Source organism: Hypomesus nipponensis, chromosome 15 (assembly GCF_054491055.1).
Source record: "Hypomesus nipponensis isolate SF chromosome 15, ASM5449105v1, whole genome shotgun sequence".
Classification (NCBI taxonomy): Eukaryota; Metazoa; Chordata; class Actinopteri; order Osmeriformes; family Osmeridae; genus Hypomesus; species Hypomesus nipponensis.
The window spans coordinates 17,196,536-17,215,517 of NC_140375.1; the positions used below are offsets into that span (position 1 = coordinate 17,196,536).

General features: G+C 42.2%; 2 protein-coding genes across 4 annotated transcripts; both read right to left on the reverse strand.

Annotated features, from left to right (window-relative positions):
* Nucleotides 1-29: 29 nt before the first annotated feature.
* Nucleotides 30-17,937, reverse strand: LOC146257856 (uncharacterized). 3 transcript variants are annotated; one of them, XM_084674401.1, is made up of 4 exons: nucleotides 10,560-12,210; nucleotides 8,052-8,681; nucleotides 1,404-4,725; nucleotides 30-170 (listed from the first exon to the last, which is right to left on the reverse strand). In XM_084674401.1, the coding sequence occupies exons 2-3, from the start codon at nucleotides 8,492-8,494 to the stop codon at nucleotides 3,723-3,725; spliced, it is 1,446 nt and encodes a 481-aa protein (XP_084530527.1). In that variant the 5' UTR covers nucleotides 8,495-8,681; nucleotides 10,560-12,210; the 3' UTR covers nucleotides 30-170; nucleotides 1,404-3,722. The 3 variants fall into 3 exon arrangements, with proteins under 3 accessions (XP_084530527.1, XP_084530526.1, XP_084530525.1); XM_084674400.1 differs by lacking the exons at nucleotides 30-170; nucleotides 1,404-4,725; nucleotides 10,560-12,210 and adding exons at nucleotides 17,081-17,109; nucleotides 17,800-17,937 and having other exon boundaries at nucleotides 6,463-8,681; XM_084674399.1 differs by lacking the exons at nucleotides 30-170; nucleotides 1,404-4,725 and having other exon boundaries at nucleotides 6,463-8,681; nucleotides 10,560-10,585; nucleotides 10,781-12,193.
* On the reverse strand, nucleotides 14,807-17,937 carry LOC146257857 (uncharacterized). The gene is made up of 3 exons (XM_084674403.1): nucleotides 17,800-17,937; nucleotides 17,081-17,109; nucleotides 14,807-16,019 (listed from the first exon to the last, which is right to left on the reverse strand). Exon 3 carries the CDS (start codon nucleotides 15,717-15,719, stop codon nucleotides 14,811-14,813), a length of 909 nt encoding a protein of 302 aa, XP_084530529.1. The 5' UTR covers nucleotides 15,720-16,019; nucleotides 17,081-17,109; nucleotides 17,800-17,937; the 3' UTR covers nucleotides 14,807-14,810.
* Nucleotides 17,938-18,982: the final 1,045 nt, after the last annotated feature.

The following is an 18,982-nucleotide window of genomic DNA, read 5'->3' on the forward strand; positions in this document are numbered from 1 at the left end:
TCTCTCTGGTTGAGTCTCTGTAGTCTCTCTGGTTGAATCTCTCTCTGTAGTCTCTCTGGTTGAGTCTCTGTAGTCTCTCTGGTTGAGTCTCTGTTGTCTCTCTGGAGCCTTGAGGTGTCTTCTCTGTCTAGTCTCCACCCATGATCAAGTATGATTGGCCAGTAGGGGAGCTGGAAGAAACAGTTCCAAGTTAATGACAACTCAGCTTTCACATGTAAAATCATTATTTTATATAAATAATGTGTCTGTCATAATATCCACTTTGCATATGTAATGCATATGCTCCCTTCAAAGCCACTCCTACAAAACTACAGTAACGAGTGTTGAGTGGAGGGGCAGAGTGGCAGGTAGGGAGGTAGACAGACAGGTAGCTCGTCCAATAACTAGTCAGGGTGTCCCTTAATTATTGGTCGTGTTCATTACAGTATTGCGACTCCCACAAATGCCTGAATGACCGTCAAACCTCTAGATATATTGGTTGCTATCAAGATATAAAGTTATTTTCGGCAAATATGACAAAAAGAGCTTCTCAACATTGCCAACCCTGCCTTTAATTACTACACAATAAGCTATACATGTAAATTAACAAAAAAATGACTGAATTGGAATTGCAAAAGTTTGAAATCCAATAATATTACAATAGGCTATATAAGCACATACTGTATGTGTCTCGTTTTCTATTTAAAAAGGATATCTGGGGGTCAGATGGCTAAGCGGTTAGGGAATCGGGTTTTTGATAAGAAGGTTGCCGGTTCAATCCCGGCTGTGCCATATGACGTTGTGTTCTTGGGCAAGGTACTTCACCCTACTTGCCTCGGGGGAATGTCCCTGTACCTACTGTAAGTCGCTAAGAGCGTTTGACTAAATGTAAATGTAGCCAAAACATAGAAAATAAATCATGGACTGTTTATGAATATGAGCACAACTTATTTTGGCTCGACTGCAGCAATACAGAACACAGCACACTACAGTATCTTGATGCTTCCGACGAGGGCGGTCAAAAGTAAGTTTACAAATCTGGAGTAAGTACCTTGAGACTCACTAGACTGTCTGCATCTAAATAACATGAAATAATATTATATTCACTTTTCACAACGTACTAACATATCCCCATTAATGAAGAAAAACATTGAATGTAGGTACCAACACAATCGAAGTAAAGCTAGGCACTTCTCGTAGCTAGCTAAAACTGTGTAGTAGTAGCTACTACTAGTAGCTAGCACCGAAATGAGCTCAAAACCAAGCACAGAGTAGCAAATCCGAGATACACGTCAAAAAGCAACGCATATAATGCTAGCACTTAGCTAGTGCTTAAACTAGCTACGAAATGAGTTCAAAACCAAGCCCAAAGTAGCAAATCCAAGATACACGTCAAAAGCAACGCATATAATCCTAGCACTTACCGTCATAGCGGATAGAACTGCAACAGAGCTTTAATCTTTAAATGCATTAGGTCTCAAAATGTTAAAACGTCGGGACACTAAGTTTACATATCTTCATGATAAACTACATTGATTTAGAGCTCACGTAACCGTGGATACAAACCAATGACTGCAAAAAGTCAATAGGTGTATTCGACTTCATGCAGCAACGGCGGCGCCGACAGTCGGCTGCAGCCGGCTGCCTTGAAGCTGAGAATGTCATTGGCTGCTTCAAGTCAGCCGGGCTGCAGGCGGCTGCAGGCGACGCCGGCGCTGCATTAAGTCGAACACACCTATTGATACTAACACTCGATATGCAGTTGCACATTTGAAACACCAGGTGGGACCAGCACGGTAAAAATGCTACAATTATAGTATTCTTCTCACAGATCACTGTTGATACACAATATCAATAGCCCTATGAATCAGTTTACATTTCATACTGGTTGAAGCTGTTTTCTCGCGGGTCAAGATGGTAGCCTTGGTAACCACATTTGAGAAAAAGTTGACCAAAATGTGTTCCCTACTGCTTATGTATTTGATGTGGTGGATGGGCTGGAAAGAGACCAGTTTGATTGCTGGTCATTCAGTTGGTGATTAGGAACCCATACCCTGTGCTCTGGGATTTCGGTAGGTCTGTACTGCACAGCAGGAGAGCCAGGGGAACCAGGGCAAGATGGAGACCAAGGCCCACCAGGGGGTAGAGGGTTCCCAGGTTACAAAGGTGACTTTGCGTTATTTATTAATCAGTTTGTTGATTGATTCACTTATCTTTTATGCACCTTGTTTAGTACATGTCATTGATCATATCAATATAGTAGGCTACAAAGTTAACTTTTGGCTTCGTCATATTCCTCATCACAGCATGAGTTCCAAATAAAATTGGGAACAATTCTAAAAAATCAACTTTTCCCATCTGTTTCTTATATCATTGATAAACTGATGTTTGCTTGTGCATACATAGCCATACCCTGTGACACTAGGGTATAGGAAGGTCACAGTATTACCAAAGTGTATAATACCATGCAACTTTGAACAAGGAAAACAGAAAGAAGACCAAGGTAATTTCTAAGAGCTTAAACAAAAGCTATCTAGCATGCAGTGTCCTAATGCTGTGCTTGCGAAGGCTGTGCTAATCGTCTCGTATACTAATGTGATACTATTCAACTCTCTTGATTTCCTGTATTTTTAGGGTTATAAACATTGATGACAGTTCTGTTAATGCTCTTCAATCCTTATAGGATAACCCTTTCACTAATACCCATCATCCCTCATCATTACAAATGTAGGGGGTCAGATGGCTGAGCGGTTAGGGAATTAGGCCATTAATCAGAAGGTTGTTGGTCTGATTCCTGGCCGTTTCAAATGACATAGTGTCCTTGGGCAAGGCACTTCACCCTACTTGCCTTGGGGGAATGTCCCTGTACCCTGTAAGTCAGTAACAGCTGGACTAGAGCATTCTAGTGTCACTGGAATATAGTTTGTACTTAGTGCACTCACTCAGCTGACCTTTCAACTTTACTGACATAAATACACCCTCCTCTTCACAAAGCAGAGTCCTGAGTGTATTTGATGTTACACGCAGCAGCTCTGAGTTTAGTTTGAGTTACGAATCAGAAGAGTTCTTCACTGCCTATTTCCCTTTCCCCAAACTTAAGAGTTGTACCAAAAGTTGGGCTAATGTCCTGCTCTCATTTGAACTGACAAATATACACAGACTGATGCCCCCCAAGACACTCTGATCTCTGAACCATTGATGACAGTTCTGTCAGCACTCTTCAATCCTTATAGGATAACCCTTTCACTAACAAACGTATTCCTAATCAAACAGTATTATTAAATACATTATATGTGGACTGTGTGCTACAAAATTATATTGTGTAAATTTATGGACATATGCCTACCGCCCTGCCCTATGTTTAACACATCACAAACAAGGAATTTACTTTGGTGGTCAGGTGCATACAGTATACATTTAAACATAATGAACAACATAAAAATGTATCAGATGCACGGCAAAATATAATAAACTACTGGCAGAGTTACACAATGTAATATAACATACAATCAGTGCTCCCCTCCTCCTGTCTTGTGTGTTTGTCTAGTGTTACGGCCTGTCCCCCTAGACAATGTTCGTAACACAGGTTAATCAGTCTTGCATCAATAAAAGTTGGACAACAAAATGGAAGAAATCTTGGAAGGAGCAGTCTAACAGCAGTTGTAGGCGGGAAGTTCTTTCAAATGTGGGTCGTACAGAAGTTCTCTCAGGTGGTGACTGCTGGAACAGCTTGGCCCCAGACATCACCTTTTTGGGGGTTTTCTACTGTGGACACGCAGGTGACTCTTCAGATGGACCTTTGTTTTACCTGAATAGTCACAGAGGTCACAGCTGTAGGGCTTCTCTCCAGTGTGGATCCTGAGGTGAACTGTAAAATGGCCAGCCTGGTTAAAGGTTTTACCACAGACGTCACAGCTGTAGGGCTTCTCTCCAGTGTGGATTCTGCGGTGAACTGTGAGACTGCTACCACTGCTAAAAGTTTCATCACAGAGGTCACAGCTGTAGGGCTTCTCTCCAGTGTGGATCCTGAGGTGATTTCTCAAAGTGGAAACCTGGCTAAAGGTTTTACCACATACGTCACAGCTGTAGGGCTTCTCTCCAGTGTGGATTCTGCGGTGAACTGTGAGACTGCTACCACTGCTAAAAGTTTCATCACAGAGGTCACAGCTGTAGGGCTTCTCTCCAGTGTGGATCCTGAGGTGATTTCTCAAAGTGGAAACCTGGCTAAAGGTTTTACCACATACGTCACAGCTGTAGGGCTTCTCTCCAGTGTGGATTCTGCTGTGAACTGTCAAACTGCTATAAATGCTAAAGGTTTTACCACAGACGTCACAGCTGTAAGGCTTCTCTCCAGTGTGGATCTTGCGGTGAACTGTGAAACTGCTACCACAGCTAAAGGTTTTACCACAGAGGTAACAGCTGTAGGGCTTCTCTCCAGTGTGTATCCTGTGGTGATATGTGTAACTGCTAGCATGGCTAAAGGTTTTACCACAGAGGTCACAGCTGTAGGGCTTCTCTCCAGTGTGGATTCTGCGGTGAACTGTGAAACTGCTACCACTGCTAAAGGTTTTACCACAGAGGTCACAGCTGTAGGGCTTCTCTCCAGTGTGAATCATGAGGTGACGTGTGAAATGGCCAGCCTGGCTAAAGGTTTTACCACAGAAGTCACAGCTGTAGGGCTTCTCTCCATTGTGGATCCTCATGTGCTTCTTGAGGTTACTGGATGAGGAAAGGCTCTTCCCACATGTATCACAGTGATGTGTCTCCATAACACAGCTCTCTCTTTGTTCTCTGTCTGGTCTCTCTGGTCTATCACAACACTGTGATACAAACGTCATCTCTGGCATATACAACTCCTCATAGTAATTTGGTTTCCTTCAAATGAATAGTAGTTTATACAATTAATTACGACACAATAAGCATTACTTAGATATTAACAATAAAATGACTGGATTGGAATTGCAAAGTTTGATATCCAATCATATTAATATACGCTATTGGGTCTCATACTGTATGTGTTCGTTTTATCTTTAAAAGGGATAGTTACAACATAGAAAACAAATTACGGAATGTTTATGAGCACTCAGTTTTTATCAGCTCTACTGCAGCAATACAGAACACAGCACACTGTCTTTATGCTGCCCACGAGGGCGGTCAAATTAAAGTTTACAAATCTGGAGTACGTACCTTGAGACTCACAAGACTGTCTGCATCTAAATAAAATAATATTATTACATACACTTTTCACAACGTACTAACATATCCCCGTTAATTAAGACAAACAATGATTGTGTCTAACAACGCAATCGAAGTAACCTAAAGCTAGCGAGCTAGCAAGCAACGAAATGAGTTTAAAAACCAAGCACAAAGTAGCAAATCCTGGATAAAACGTCAAAAGCAACCCATATAATGCTAGTACTTACCTTCATAGCTGTTAAAACTGCAGCAGAGCTTAAATTTTTAAATACATTAGGTCTCAAAATGTTAAAACGGAGGGACACTTCAGTTTACGTATCTCATTGATAAACTACATTACTTTAGAGCTCAAGTAACCGTGGATACAAACCAATGACAAAGTGAAGGATACAAATACGCGAGGTGCAGTTGCACATTTGAGAAAACTTGACCATATGTGTTCCTTACTTTTCTGAATTTTAAGGGTTAGAACCATTGATGACAGTTTTGTCAGCACTCTTCAATCCTTATAGGATAAGCCTTTCACTAACAAACATATTTCTAATGAAACAGTAGGCTATTATTAAATACATATATGTGGACTGTTTTATGGGTAAATAAATAGGCCTATGTAAGTCCCAAGATGAACTGTCCTTGTGTGATTCTAGAAAAACCCAGTTTGTATTCACATATCATACTGTGTTCTGACAGTGGTTAAATAATAATCATAGATATATGCCGGTACGAATTACGCCTACAATATGAATCTGGACCATAACATTAAATCTGCTTTGGAGCCTTCCAGAAATTGTATTTTTCACAGCCTTACACCAGGCACAGAGTAAATTACCATATGGAATTTAAAGCCAAATATCCAAAGCAATCTACACAAACGTTGCAATCAATCTAATGCATCCTCATAATCAGTATAGATGGAATTGATTAGACCATCGTTTTCGGCCTTTATTGTTCGGTCTTTAAATGACACACCTTACGACGTTTACAGAGACGTAAACTTTGGTTAGAATTGTTTATGTTAAAATGTTTACTGTTGAGATTTGTTACCACTTCCTTACTACAAATATTGAACAAAGTTTTCTTCTGATCCCATAAAAGTAGCATACTGTTGAAAGCTATGCTATCTCTTCTTCCGTGGCAGATTGCATTCTATTGAAACAAATGGACAATTTTTTTAAAGAAAAACTCATATAATGTGATATATAGCCTATACCGTTATCATCCTTACTACAAAATTATAATGTGACATTTTAGGACATATGCCTACTGCCCTGTGTTTACCATCTCTGTTCCAGTCTTCATCTTCCAGTTAGGTAGAAGAGAAGGGTGTAAACTGCCCTGTTATCAGACTATCATCTGGTAAATCGGACAATAAACCCTTTTGTTTCAGAACCATCCAGTCTCTTGACCCTTGACTTGCATATGTAAATACAGAAAAGTGTATAAAATTAGTTTGCATTGGACGACTGATCATCAAATTAAAATGTATTTGTATGGACATGTTTACAAGCAATGTCACAGAGGGCTTGACATACAGCCATAGAACTGCCCCTCAACCAACCTAAACCCTCAAGGAAGACAAGGAACTTTACAGAAGAAATAGATGAAACCTTAGGAGGAGCAGTTCAGAATCAGAATTGTGTTTAATCTCCAAGTATTCGGTCACAAACAAGGAATTTACTTTGGTGGGCATGTGCATACAGTATACATTTAAACATAATGAACAAATTAAAAATGTTGAAAATGTGCAGCAAAATACAATAAACTACTGGCAGAGCTATGCAATGTAATATAACATACAATCAGTGCTCCCCTCCTTCAAAGACAGTTGGTGAAAGAGAGGTGCAGAACACAGGCTGTTATGTCCCTCGCCCTGTATGCATGCGTGTTCTGTCTTGTGTGTTTGTCTAGTGTTACGGCCTGTCCCCCTAGACAATGTTCGTAACACAGGTTAAACAGTCTAGCATCAATAAAAGTTGGACAACAAAATGGAAGAAATCTTGGGAGGAGCACTCAGCTACAAGAAGTTCCGGCCTTCACAGCAGTTGTAGGCCAGAACTTCTTTCAAATGTGGGTCATACAGAAGTTCTCTCAGGTGGTGACTGCTGGGACAGTTTGGCCCCAGACATCACTGCTTTGGGGGTTTTCTACTGTGGACACGCAGGTGACTCTTCAGATGGACCTTTGTTTTACCTGAATAGTCACAGAGGTCACAGCTGTAGGGTTTCTCTCCAGTGTGGACCCTGAGGTGAACTGTGAAATGGCCAGCCTGGCTAAAGGTTTTACCACAGAGGTCACAGCTGTATGGCTTCTCTACAGTGTGGATTCGGCTGTGAATTGTCAAACTATCAGCACGGCTAAAGGTTTTATCACAGAGGTCACAGCTGTAGGGCTTCTCTCCAGTATGGCTTCTCCGGTGAACTGTGAGACTGCTACCACAGCTAAAAGTTTTATCACAGAGGTCACAACTGTAAGGCTTCTCTCCAGTGTGGATTCTGCGGTGAACTGTGAGACTGCTACCATTGCTAAAAGTTTTATCACAGAGGTCACAGCTGTAGGGCTTCTTTCCAGTGTGGATCATGTGGTGAACAGTTAAATGGTTAGCTCTGCTAAAAGTTCTATCACAGAGGTCACAGCTGTAGGGCTTCACTCCAGCGTGGATCCTGAGGTGATTTCTCAAAGAGCAAGTCTGGCTAAAGGTTTTACCACAGAGTTCGCAGCTGTGAGGCTTCTCTCCAGTGTGGCTTCTGCGGTGATTTCTCAAAGTGGAAGTCTGGCTAAAGGTTTTATCACAGAGGTCACAGCTGTGAGGCTTCTCTCCAGTGTGGCTTCTGCGGTGAACTCTGAAACTGCTAGCACAGCTAAAGGTTTTATCACATAGGTCACAGCTGTAGGGTCTTTCTCCAGTGTGGATTCTGCGGTGATCTGTAAAACTGCTAGCACGGGTAAAGGTTTTATCACAGAGGTCACAGCTGTAGGGTTTCTCTCCAGTGTGGATCCTGAGATGATTTGTCAAAGTGGAAGCCTGGCTAAAGGTTTTACCACAGAGGTCACAGCTGTATGGCTTCTCTCCAGTGTGGATCCTGCGGTGATCTGTTAAACTTCCATCCCTGCTAAAGGTTTTACCACAGAGATCACAGCTGTAGGGCTTCTCTCCAGTGTGGATCCTGCTGTGGACTCTGAAATGGCAAGCCTGGCTAAAGGTTTTACCACAGAGGTCACAGCTGTGGGGCTTCTCTCCTGTGTGGATCCTCATGTGCACCTTGAGGTTTCTGGATGAGGAAAGACTCTTCCCACATGTATCACAGTGATGTGTCTCCATAACTCAGCTTCTCTGCCTGGCCTCTCTGGATCCAGTATCTCATCTCTGGAAGCTTGTTTCTCTCTGGTTGATCCTCTCACTGGTTAATGCTGTTTCTGGTTGAGTCTCTGTAGTCTCCCTGGAGCCTTAAGGTGTCTCCTCTGTCTAGTCTCCGCCCATGATCAAGTATGATTGGCCAGTAGGGGATCTGGAAGAAACAGTTCCAAGTGAATGAGAACTCAGCTTTGAAATATAAAAGAACTCCTTTGTCTGTCATTAAGGTCCACTTTGCATGTTGATCTTTTGGTGAGAGGTGTATGTTTCCCAGGTTTATTTTTTACTGGAGAAACACAACACTGTGATAAAAACGTAATCTCTGGCATACAACTCCTCACAGTGATTTGGTTTTCTTCAGATGAATAATAACCTAGACGATTGATTACGAAACAATAAGCATTACATGTACATTTACAATAAAATAACTTTGGATTGGAATTGCAAAGTCTGAAATCCAAAAATATTAATATACTTAATTGGTTCTCAAACTGTGTCTCGTTTTCTATTTAAAAAGGATAGTTACAATATAGAAAATAAATTACGGAATGTTTATGAGCACTATTTATTGGCTCCACTGTGTGGAAGCAAATCGTGACCAAAATGTATCAAATGCATTTCCAGAAATGCATTTTCATTTAAATAACGTGGCTGCAAAATTGTAGCCTGGCTCTGCCCTCCTACGTACTTCCGCTCAATTTGGATTTTGCTTCTGTATTAGAGTTTGACTCTGAAGTAGGTTTTCAGATTTTTTATAGGTCCAATCAGCGAACTGAGAGTGGCTGAAAACGATGACGTTAATGTCGTGCACTAGTTTGAGTAGTTCAGTAATGGCGGCGGAGAAAGATGCGAGCAAAGTTATTCTGCGGTTGTGGCAATGCTGCCGAATATCCATTAGTTAAAGCCGGAGCAAAAATATTCCTTGCTGAGTTTTGTAGGTGGCCATGATGTTGTAGCCCTCTTCCCCAAGGGGTTCGGGAAAAGTTTGATTTTACAGCTACGGCAGCTAGCTCCGTTACAGTAGTGGTGAAGGAGTTGGCTAAAACGAACACTTGCGATTGGTTATGGCAGATTAGAGTGGCTCTGGGCAGATCCAATAGTTTTGAACTTTAACAGAGGACCCTGCCTTTTTAGGAAGTTAACGCTTGTCAATGGGGCGATCCAAGACTCTCTGTACAAATGAAATGTACGAGGGTCTGGTTAGGACCAGGCTAGCAAAATCGTGACCATAATTCAAATTCATTTCCAGAAATGCACAATGAATGAAAAAGCATTCTGAGCGGCGCAGCAGAGTGACGTCAGTAGCCGCTCTTCTTCAGCTCCCTGCTGACCGAGCTACCCATCTTGTTCGGTAGGGGGCGATGTGCACATATGCATTGCATTACATCAAAATCAGAAAGGGTTTTATTCACCATGAAAGTTTGCACAGACAAGGAATTTACTTTGACGGAAGGTGCATACATTAAACATATAGGAATCTTAAAACTTAAATATGTAGACTAACTATACAAAATGAGCAAAGTCTAGCTAATACTAAGGGGATTTAGAATAAAAAATAAAAAATAAAGTAACCATAATTTACAATCTATCGTTAAGATACATTGCAAATGTGCCGGGAAATTGATTGAATTGCCGGGTCTTTAGAGGATGCATCACAGATCATGGCGCTCCCTCATATTGTGCACACACTGTCAGAATTAGCTGAGCAGGTAGAATCTAATAATATATCTGAGTCTGATGCCCGTGACCGAGTAGAACAAGTCACAGAGAGCTTGGCTGCATACTCTGCCGTCACATATTTACACATAAATGAGGTTGTCACGAATTTCTGGAAATGCATTTGAATTTGAATTGTGGTCACGATTTTGCAGCCACGTTCTTAAAATGAAAATACATTTCTGGAAATGCATTTTTATTAGAATTTTGGTCACGATTTGCTTCCATACCACTGCAGCAATACAGAACACAGCACACCATCTTTATGCTGCCACGAGGGCGGTCAAACTAAACATCACAAAACTGGAGTACGTACCTTAAGACTCACAAGAGTGTCTGCATCTAAATAACAAAAATAATATTACATACTTTTCACAACGTACTAACATATCCCCATTAATAAAGACAAACACTGAATCTAGCCAACAACACAATCGAAGTAAAGCTAGCTAGCTAGCACCAAAATTTAAAACCAAGCACAAAGTAGCAAATCCTGGATATAACGTCAAAAGCACAGAATATAATATAAGCACCTACCTCCATAGCTGTTAGATCTGCAACAGAGCTTTAATCTTTAAAAACATTAGGTCTCAAAATGTTAAAACGTAAGGAAACTTAAGTTTACGCATCTCCATGATAAACTACATTAGGCGCGTTCGACATGGGCTGACTTCATGCAGCGCTGCAGCCGACTGCAGCCGGCTGCCTTGAATCTGAGAATGCCATTGGCTGCTTCGAGTCAGCCGGGCTGCAGGCGGCTGCAGACGACGCCGGCGCTGCATGAAGTCGAACGCACCTATTAATTTAGGACACGTAATCGTGGATACAAACCAATGACTGTAAAGTCAATGATACAAACACTCGTGATACAGTTGTACATTTGAAACACCAGATGGCACCAGAACGGTAAAAAGGCTACAATGATAACATACACTTCTCACGGTCACAACGTACTAACATATCCCCATTCATAAAGACAAACCAGACATTCTCTAGCCTGACGTTGTCATACTCATAATTCTAGTCAGAATATGAGTCTGAGAACTCTCCGTTGGGCTTTGACTACGGGGCGTGTTTCAAACGAGCCTGGAAAACAAATGCCTCTTCGCTCAATTGGATAGACCTACAACCAATCAGAGCAACCAATCAGAGAAGTTGGGCTGGCAGCCAGGCTAGACATTCTCTGGACAAACACTGAATCTAGCTAATAACGCAATGGAAGTACAGCAAGCTAGCTAGCACAGAAATGAGTTTAAAAACAAGCACAAAGTCGCAAATCCTGGAAGAAGTCACAGCAACGCATATAATGATAGCACTTACCTAGCTGTTAGAACTGCAACAGCTTTGATCTTTACACCTGATGGCACCAGCGCGGTAAAAAGGCTAGGTGCGTCATGATATTTTCATTCGGCTATTTTTCGTATTAAATCGTACACTTGAACTGTTTAGACGATATTGAAGAGAAGGGATGTTTTCATTATATAAGTGTATGCGTGATTATTTAAGGAAAATCCTCCTTTATCAAGATGATTGCAAACAGCAATTTTTAAAAATAATCTCCGTCCCCTACATCTTCAATTTCAACCACCTTTATTACAAGGTAGAGAAAAAATCAAATTGGCCAAACAAGCAATAGGTATTTAGCTTAATGTTTCACAGAAATCTGCAAAAAACGAGGCCACTAGTTCACTGGTCGTATAGGTGTCCGAAACTCGCGTGACTCCTATAAACAAATACTACGTAACTAAAAAGTTTAGACTTTTAATTAACAAAATGGACAACACAAAGAAACGTAATTCATGCAACACCTGCCGTATTATCTACTCCGTCCAAACCGGCCGAGTGCGGCAGATAATGGCCTGTGCGGATAGCATTCTATTCAAACAAATGGAATAAAAAACTATTATCATTTATCGTAATATATAACCTACCATTACCGGTAGCTACAAAATCTGACCTCATTCTCTTTCATCGCCCCACCTCCTGTCCCCTTGATCCTGTCCCCTCCCCTCTCTTTCAAACCATCTCCCCCTCTATCATAACTTTTCTGCTCCATGTCCTAAACTCCTCTCTTACCTCTGGCACCTTCCCCTCTGCCTTCAAACACGCCAGAGTTACCCCTCTACTCAAAAAACCCTCCCTTAACCCTGCCGTCCTCCACAACTACAGACCAGTATCACTGTTACCCTTCTTTTCTAAAACAATTGAACGTGCTGTATCTAACCAACTGTCTAACTTTCTCTCTCAGAACAACCTGCTTGACCCCAACCAATCGGGCTTCAAGACCGGCCTCTTCACAGAGACTGCCCTCCTTTCAGTCACCACTGCCCTCCAGTCTGCCAGAGCGGCTTCAAGGTCATCCGTCATCATTCTGCTGGACCTTTCTGCAGCGTTTGATACGGTTAACCACCAGATCCTGCTCTCCAGACTTTCTGAGATGGGCATCACTGGCACTGCACTCCAGTGGATCTCATCCTACCTGTCGGGAAGATCCTACCAGGTCTCCTGGGGAGGCAACCTGTCAGACCCTAGCCAGCTCTCCAAGGGTGTCCCACAGGGCTCCGTCCTTGGACCCCTCCTCTTCTCTCTGTACACCACCTCACTTGGACCAATCATCACCTCCCATGGCTTCTCCTACCACTGCTTCGCTGACGACTCGCAGCTGTATCTGTCGCTCCCCCCGACCGATCCGGGGATCTCAGCTAGGATTGAGGCCTGCCTCGCAGACATCTCCGCCTGGATGACCGAGCACCACCTCCAGCTGAACCTCGCCAAAACAGAACTTCTCATCATCCCGGCCAAACCCTCCAATTCCCACGACCTCTCAATCACGCTGGGATCTGCGACAGTGACCCCCTCATCCTCTGCCAGGAACCTTGGGGTTACCATGGATGACGAGCTGTCCCTCATTGCTGCAGTCTCCCGGTCTTGTAGATTCACCCTCTACAACACCCAGAAGATCAGGAGATACCTGTCTGAGCACTCCACCCAGCTGCTTGTCCAAGCACTTGTCCTCTCCAAGTTGGACTACTGCAACTCGCTGCTCGCTGGTCTCCCAGCATGCGCAACCCGCCCTCTTCAGAACACAGCGGCCCGCCTGGTCTACAATCTACTCAGACGCTCCCACGTTACCCCGCTCCTCATCTCCCTCCACTGGCTACACATAACGGCCCGCATCAGATTCAAGACCCTGGTACTGACCTTCTGAGCAGTGAACGGGACTGCACCCGACTACATCAAGTCTTTCCTGCAGCCTTACACCCCCACCCGCCACCTACGGTCTTCTTCAGACAACCGCCTGGTGGTCCCACCGCTCAAGACCGCCCGGTCCCAACACAAGCTCTTCTCCTGCCTGGCCCCCCAGTGGTGGAATCAACTCCCCACCTCCATCAGAGACACAGACTGTATCTCCACCTTCAAGAGAAGGCTCAAGATGCACTTGTTCCGGGTGTACAACGGTACTTAGGAATGGTTTGCTGAACCCAATGCTAGTTTCCTCAAGGATCACAATGACTCTTGCTTAGACTGTTGCTCTTGTTAGTTAGTGGTAGCTGATTTAAAATGTTGTATTCTATTTTAGTTAATCCTATTTGTATTGCTTTCCTACAGGTACACTTGCACTTATATATTCATGTTGTTTAATTGTAACTTGCTTAACTACATGCTCTTATGGTTTCTTCCCTTTAGCACTTATTTTTTGTTTGTTCACAATGTGTACTTCTTGTTTCGGGCTACCCGCAATGCTTTGGGGCTATCTTGTTGTTATTATCAGTGACCTATGCACTTTGTAAAGCTCTCTCTTGGAAGTCGTATACAATTTGTATAAAAGCGTCTGCTAAATGAATAAATGTAAAATGATACCGTGATGTAAATTTGAGGACATAGACCTACCGCCCAGCCCTATGTTTAACACATCTCTGTTCCAGTCTTCATCTTCCAGTTAGGTAGGATAGAAGGGTGTAAACTGCCCTGTTATCAGGCTATCATCTGGTAAATAGGAATAAATATGGATTTAAATTCAGAAGAATTTGCCTTTAGCTGTTTATTCTTGCAGCAAGCAAAACAGTACTAAAGTGATGTCTGTAGAAGGGCTCTCTGAAAATGACATGATCTGAGCGCTGTTAAACAGTATTTCCAGACAGTTACATAATCAGTTCAATAGTTCATGTCTATCAAAGGAGGAACTCCACAATATGCAAGAAAGCAAAAAGGAAACAATGCAGAACTTAAGAGACACTAGACAGACCAAGAAAAAGAAACTTGTGTTGAAGGGAAATTTGAGAAAAAAATAGATGAAACCTTGAGAGGATTAGTTCAGTGCTCCCCTTCTCCAAAGACAGTTGGTGAACACAGGACACAGACCGTAAGTTACGTCCCTTGCCCTGTTTGCATGTGAGTTCTGTCTTGTGTGTCTGGTGTTATGGCCTTTCCCTGTACAAGGTTCGTAACACAGGCTAAAAGTCTTACATCAAAAAAAGTTAGACAACAAAATGTTAGGAGGAGCAGTCTAACAGCAGAGGATTTTAGTTTTTTTTAGTTGTAGGCCAGTAGTTCTTTCAGCTGTGGGTCATACAGAAGTTCTCTCAGGTGGTGACTGCTGGGACAGCTTGGTCCCAGACCACTGCTTTGGGGGTTTTATACTGTGGACACGCAGGTGACTCTTCAGAAGGTCCTTTGTTTTACCTGAATAGTCACAGAGGTCACAGCTGTAGGGTTTCTCTCCAGTGTGGATCTTGCAGTGATCTCTGAAATTGCCAGCCTGGTTAAAGGTTTTACCACAGACGTCACAGCTGTAGGGCTTCTCTCCAGTGTGGATTCTGAGGTGAGTTCTCAAATTGGAAGCCTGGTTAAAGGTTTGTCCACAGAGATCACAGCTGTAGGGCTTCTCTCCAGTGTGGATTCTGCTGTGAGTTCTCAAATTGGAAGCCTGGCTAAAGGTTTTACCACAGAGGTCACAGCTGTAGGGCTTCTCTTCAGTGTGGATTCTGCAGTGAACTGTGAAACTGCCACCACAGCTAAAGGTTTTACCACAGAGGTAACAGCTGTAGGGCTTCTCTCCAGTGTGTATCCTGTGGTGATATGTGTAACTGCTAGCATGGCTAAAGGTTTTACCACAGAGGTCACAGCTGTAGGGCTTCTCTCCAGTGTGAATTCTGCGATGAGCTGTCAATTCCCCAGTCTGTTTAAAGGTTTTACCACAGAGGTCACAGCTGTAGGGCTTCTCCCCAGTGTGGATTCTACGGTGAACTGTGAAACTGCTACCACTACTAAAGGTTTTACCACAGAGGTCACAGCTGTAGGGCTTCTCTCCAGTGTGAATCATGAGGTGACGTGTGAAATGGCCAGTCTGGCGAAAGGTTTTACCACAGAAGTCACAGCTGTAGGGCTTCTCTCCAGTGTGGATCCTCATGTGCTTCTTGAGGCTACTGGATGAGGAAAGGCTCTTCCCACATGTATCACAGTGATGTGTCTCCATAACTCAGCTCTCTCTTGGTTCTCTGTATCATGTATCTAGTCTCTGGAAGCTCTTTTCTCTCTGGTTGATCCTCTGTCTGGTTACTGCCGTTTCTGGTTGAGTCTTTCAATAGTTGAGTCTCTCTCTGTAGTCTCTCTGGTTGAGTCTTTGGGGTCTCTCTAGTTGAGTCTCTCTCTATAGTCTCTCTGGTTGAGTTTCTGTAGTCTCAGTGGTTGAGTCACCGTAGACTCTCTGGAGCTTTAAGGTGTCTCTTCTGTCTAGTCTCCGCCCACGATCAAGTATGATTGGCCAGTAGGGGATCTGGAAGAAACAGTTTGAAGTTAAAGGCAGGGTAGGCAAGTAGCGCAAAGCTAGCTATTTTAGCTTCTTCTTGACACAATTCAAACCTTAACATCCCAACTCCTCCCTTCAAAGCAACTCCCACAAAACTACAGTAAGGAGCACTGAAAAGAAGGGCAGAGTGTGCGCAGGTAGAGAGGTAGACAGGCAGGTAGCCCGTCCTATCAGTGGTCAGGGTACCCCTTATTGATTGGTCGTGCTTATTTCAGTATTGCAACGCCCACAGATGTCAGACTGATTTCATATTACCGTCAAACCTTTAGATATAGTGGTTGCTATCAAGACATCAAGTTACTTTTTGCAAATACGACAAAAAGTGCTACTCAACAACATTGCCTACCCTGCCTTTAATTACTACACAATAAGCATTACATGTATGACTCCCCTGCACATTGCAATTTGCACTATTGTATCGTTCTCTTTGCACTCTCTGGATTTTTTAGGTTAGATTGTAAATATTGGCAACTTATATTTTATTCCCCTTAGTATTAGCTAGACTCCTAGCTCCTTTTGTATAGTTAATCCACATATTTAAGTTTCAATATTCCCATATGTTTAATGTATGCACCTACCTGCCAAAGTAAATTCCTCGTTTGTGCAAACAGTCATGCCGAATAAAATCCCTTCTGATTCTGATGTAAATTAACAATAAAATGTCTTTGGTTATGTAGTGGAACGTCAGGCCAATAGGGTGCGCTTGACCTTTGAGTAATGACTGATGTACGAGGCGGGAGATGGTTAATAAAGTTACATGTGCTAATGAAGAATACACGTCGTCGTTACTGTCTGGTTTAACAGAGCTAGTTAAAATCATACCATTGTACAGGATTGGAATTGCACAGTTTGAAATCCAATACTATAAATATACTCTATTGCATGTGTCCCATTTTCTATTTAAAAACTGAGATACAACAATATAAATTACAGTATGTTTCCACTGCAGCAATACAAAACACAGCGCACTATCTTTATGCTGCCCACGAGGGTGGTCAAATTAAAGTTAACAAAACTGGAGTACGTACCTTGTTGAGACTCACAACACTGTCTGCATCTAAAAATCATAAATAATAATATTACATACACTTTACAATGTACTAACATATCCCCGTTAATAAAGACAAACACTGAATCTAGATAACAACACAATGGAAGTAAAGCGAGACTAGCTTGTGTAAGGGGCCCCATTATCGTCCACAACCGTCTCTTCCGTTAATTTCTTAAAGAACATATGCAGCAGCAACGAACTAAAGTAACACGTCGATATGTACACATCTTATATTGCTGCACACCAAATTGCAGCTTCTTACTTTGAGATTTGATTATGTAAATACGCTCTCAAACCGTATGTGTAGCATCTGCCTTCAGCAGCGTCAAACTGACATTTCTCCATTGAAGTGGTTGAGTGGACGATAATGGGTCCCATAACTGCTAAAATCAGGAAAGTAACATTTTTGGGCATATACTGATTGGATTTCAAAACCGGAATGTTATAATATAGGTGTGTATCTATATATTAGTGTACAATGCTGTGACATAACGTTTTTAATTTGTATTATAACGACATTTTGGTAACATTTCTAACGAGCGTCGAGAGCTAGCCTAACTAGAGCTAGGTAACCTAGGTGGACACATACTGTACGCTAGCTAGCTTAGCTAGCACCGAAATTAGTTTAAAACCAAGCACAAAGTAGCAAATCCTGCATACAAAGTCAAAAGCAAAGCATATAATATTAGCACTTACCTTCATAGTTGTTAGAACTGCAACAGAGCTTTTATCTTGAAATACACTAGGTCTCAACATGTTAACGCAGGGACACTACTTGTTCACAGTTCACGTATCTTCATGATAAACGACATTGATTCAGAGCACAAGTAACCGTGGATACAAATCAATGACGTAAAAGTCAAGGATACGAACACTCGAGATGCAGTTGCACATTTGAAACACCAGATGGCACCAGAACGGTAAAAATGCAACAATGATAGGCTCCAATGATTATATAAATTTCTCAGTCACAACGTACTAACATATCCCCATTAATAAAGACAAACACTGAATCTAGCTAATAACGCAATGGAAGTAAAGCTAGCAAGCTAGCTAGCACGGAAATTAGTTTAAAAACAAGCACAAAGTCGCAAATTTTGGATAAAGTCACAGCAACGCATATGATGATGGCACTTACCTTCATAGCTGTAACAACAGCAACAGAGCGTTATCACATGTATTAAACAACTTTATCAAGAAGATTTCAAACAGCATTTTTTTTAATAATCTTCTCCGTCCCGTACATCTTCAATTTCAACCATTTTTATCACAAGGCAGAGGAAAACGTATGGGATATAAACGTAACGTTCCATCAAATTGGCCAAACAAGCAATACATAGGCCTATTTAGCTTAATGTTTCACAGAAATCTGCAAAAACGAGGTCACTAGTTCACTGCAGGTCGTATAGGTGTCCGAAACTCCTATAAACAAATGCTTTTTAACTAAAAAGTTAAAACGTTGAATTAACAAATTGGACAACACATAGGCCTAAAGAAACATAATTCATGCGACACACCTGCCGTATAGCCTACTCCATCCAAACCCGGCCTGTGCTGTGCGGTCGCATCTTATTCAAACAAATGGACCAAAAAATCTCTTATCGTGATATATAGTCTACCATTACCACCCGTGCTACAAAATTATACCGTGATGACGTAAATTTGAGGACATAGACCTACCGCCCAGCCCTATGTTTAACACATCTCTGTTCCAGTCTTCATCTTCCAGTTAGGTAGGAGAGAAGGGTGTAAACTGCCGTTATCAGACTATCATCTGGTAAATAGGAATAAATATGGATTTCATTTGAGGTCAGAAGAATTTGCCTTTAGCTGTTTATTCTTGCAGCAAGCAAAACAGAACTAAAGTGATGTCTGTAGA

Bases quoted from the DNA above. Each gene is read 5' to 3' on its own strand.
- LOC146257856 (XM_084674401.1), bottom strand. From the start codon at position 8,494: ATGGAGACACATCACTGTGATACATGTGGGAAGAGTCTTTCCTCATCC. The intron at 4,726-8,051 runs ATGTGATAAAAC...TCACTGTGATAC, and splicing joins AGACCCTACAGCTGTGACCT to ATGTGGGAAGAGCCTTTCCT.
- LOC146257857 (XM_084674403.1), bottom strand. From the start codon at position 15,719: ATGGAGACACATCACTGTGATACATGTGGGAAGAGCCTTTCCTCATCC.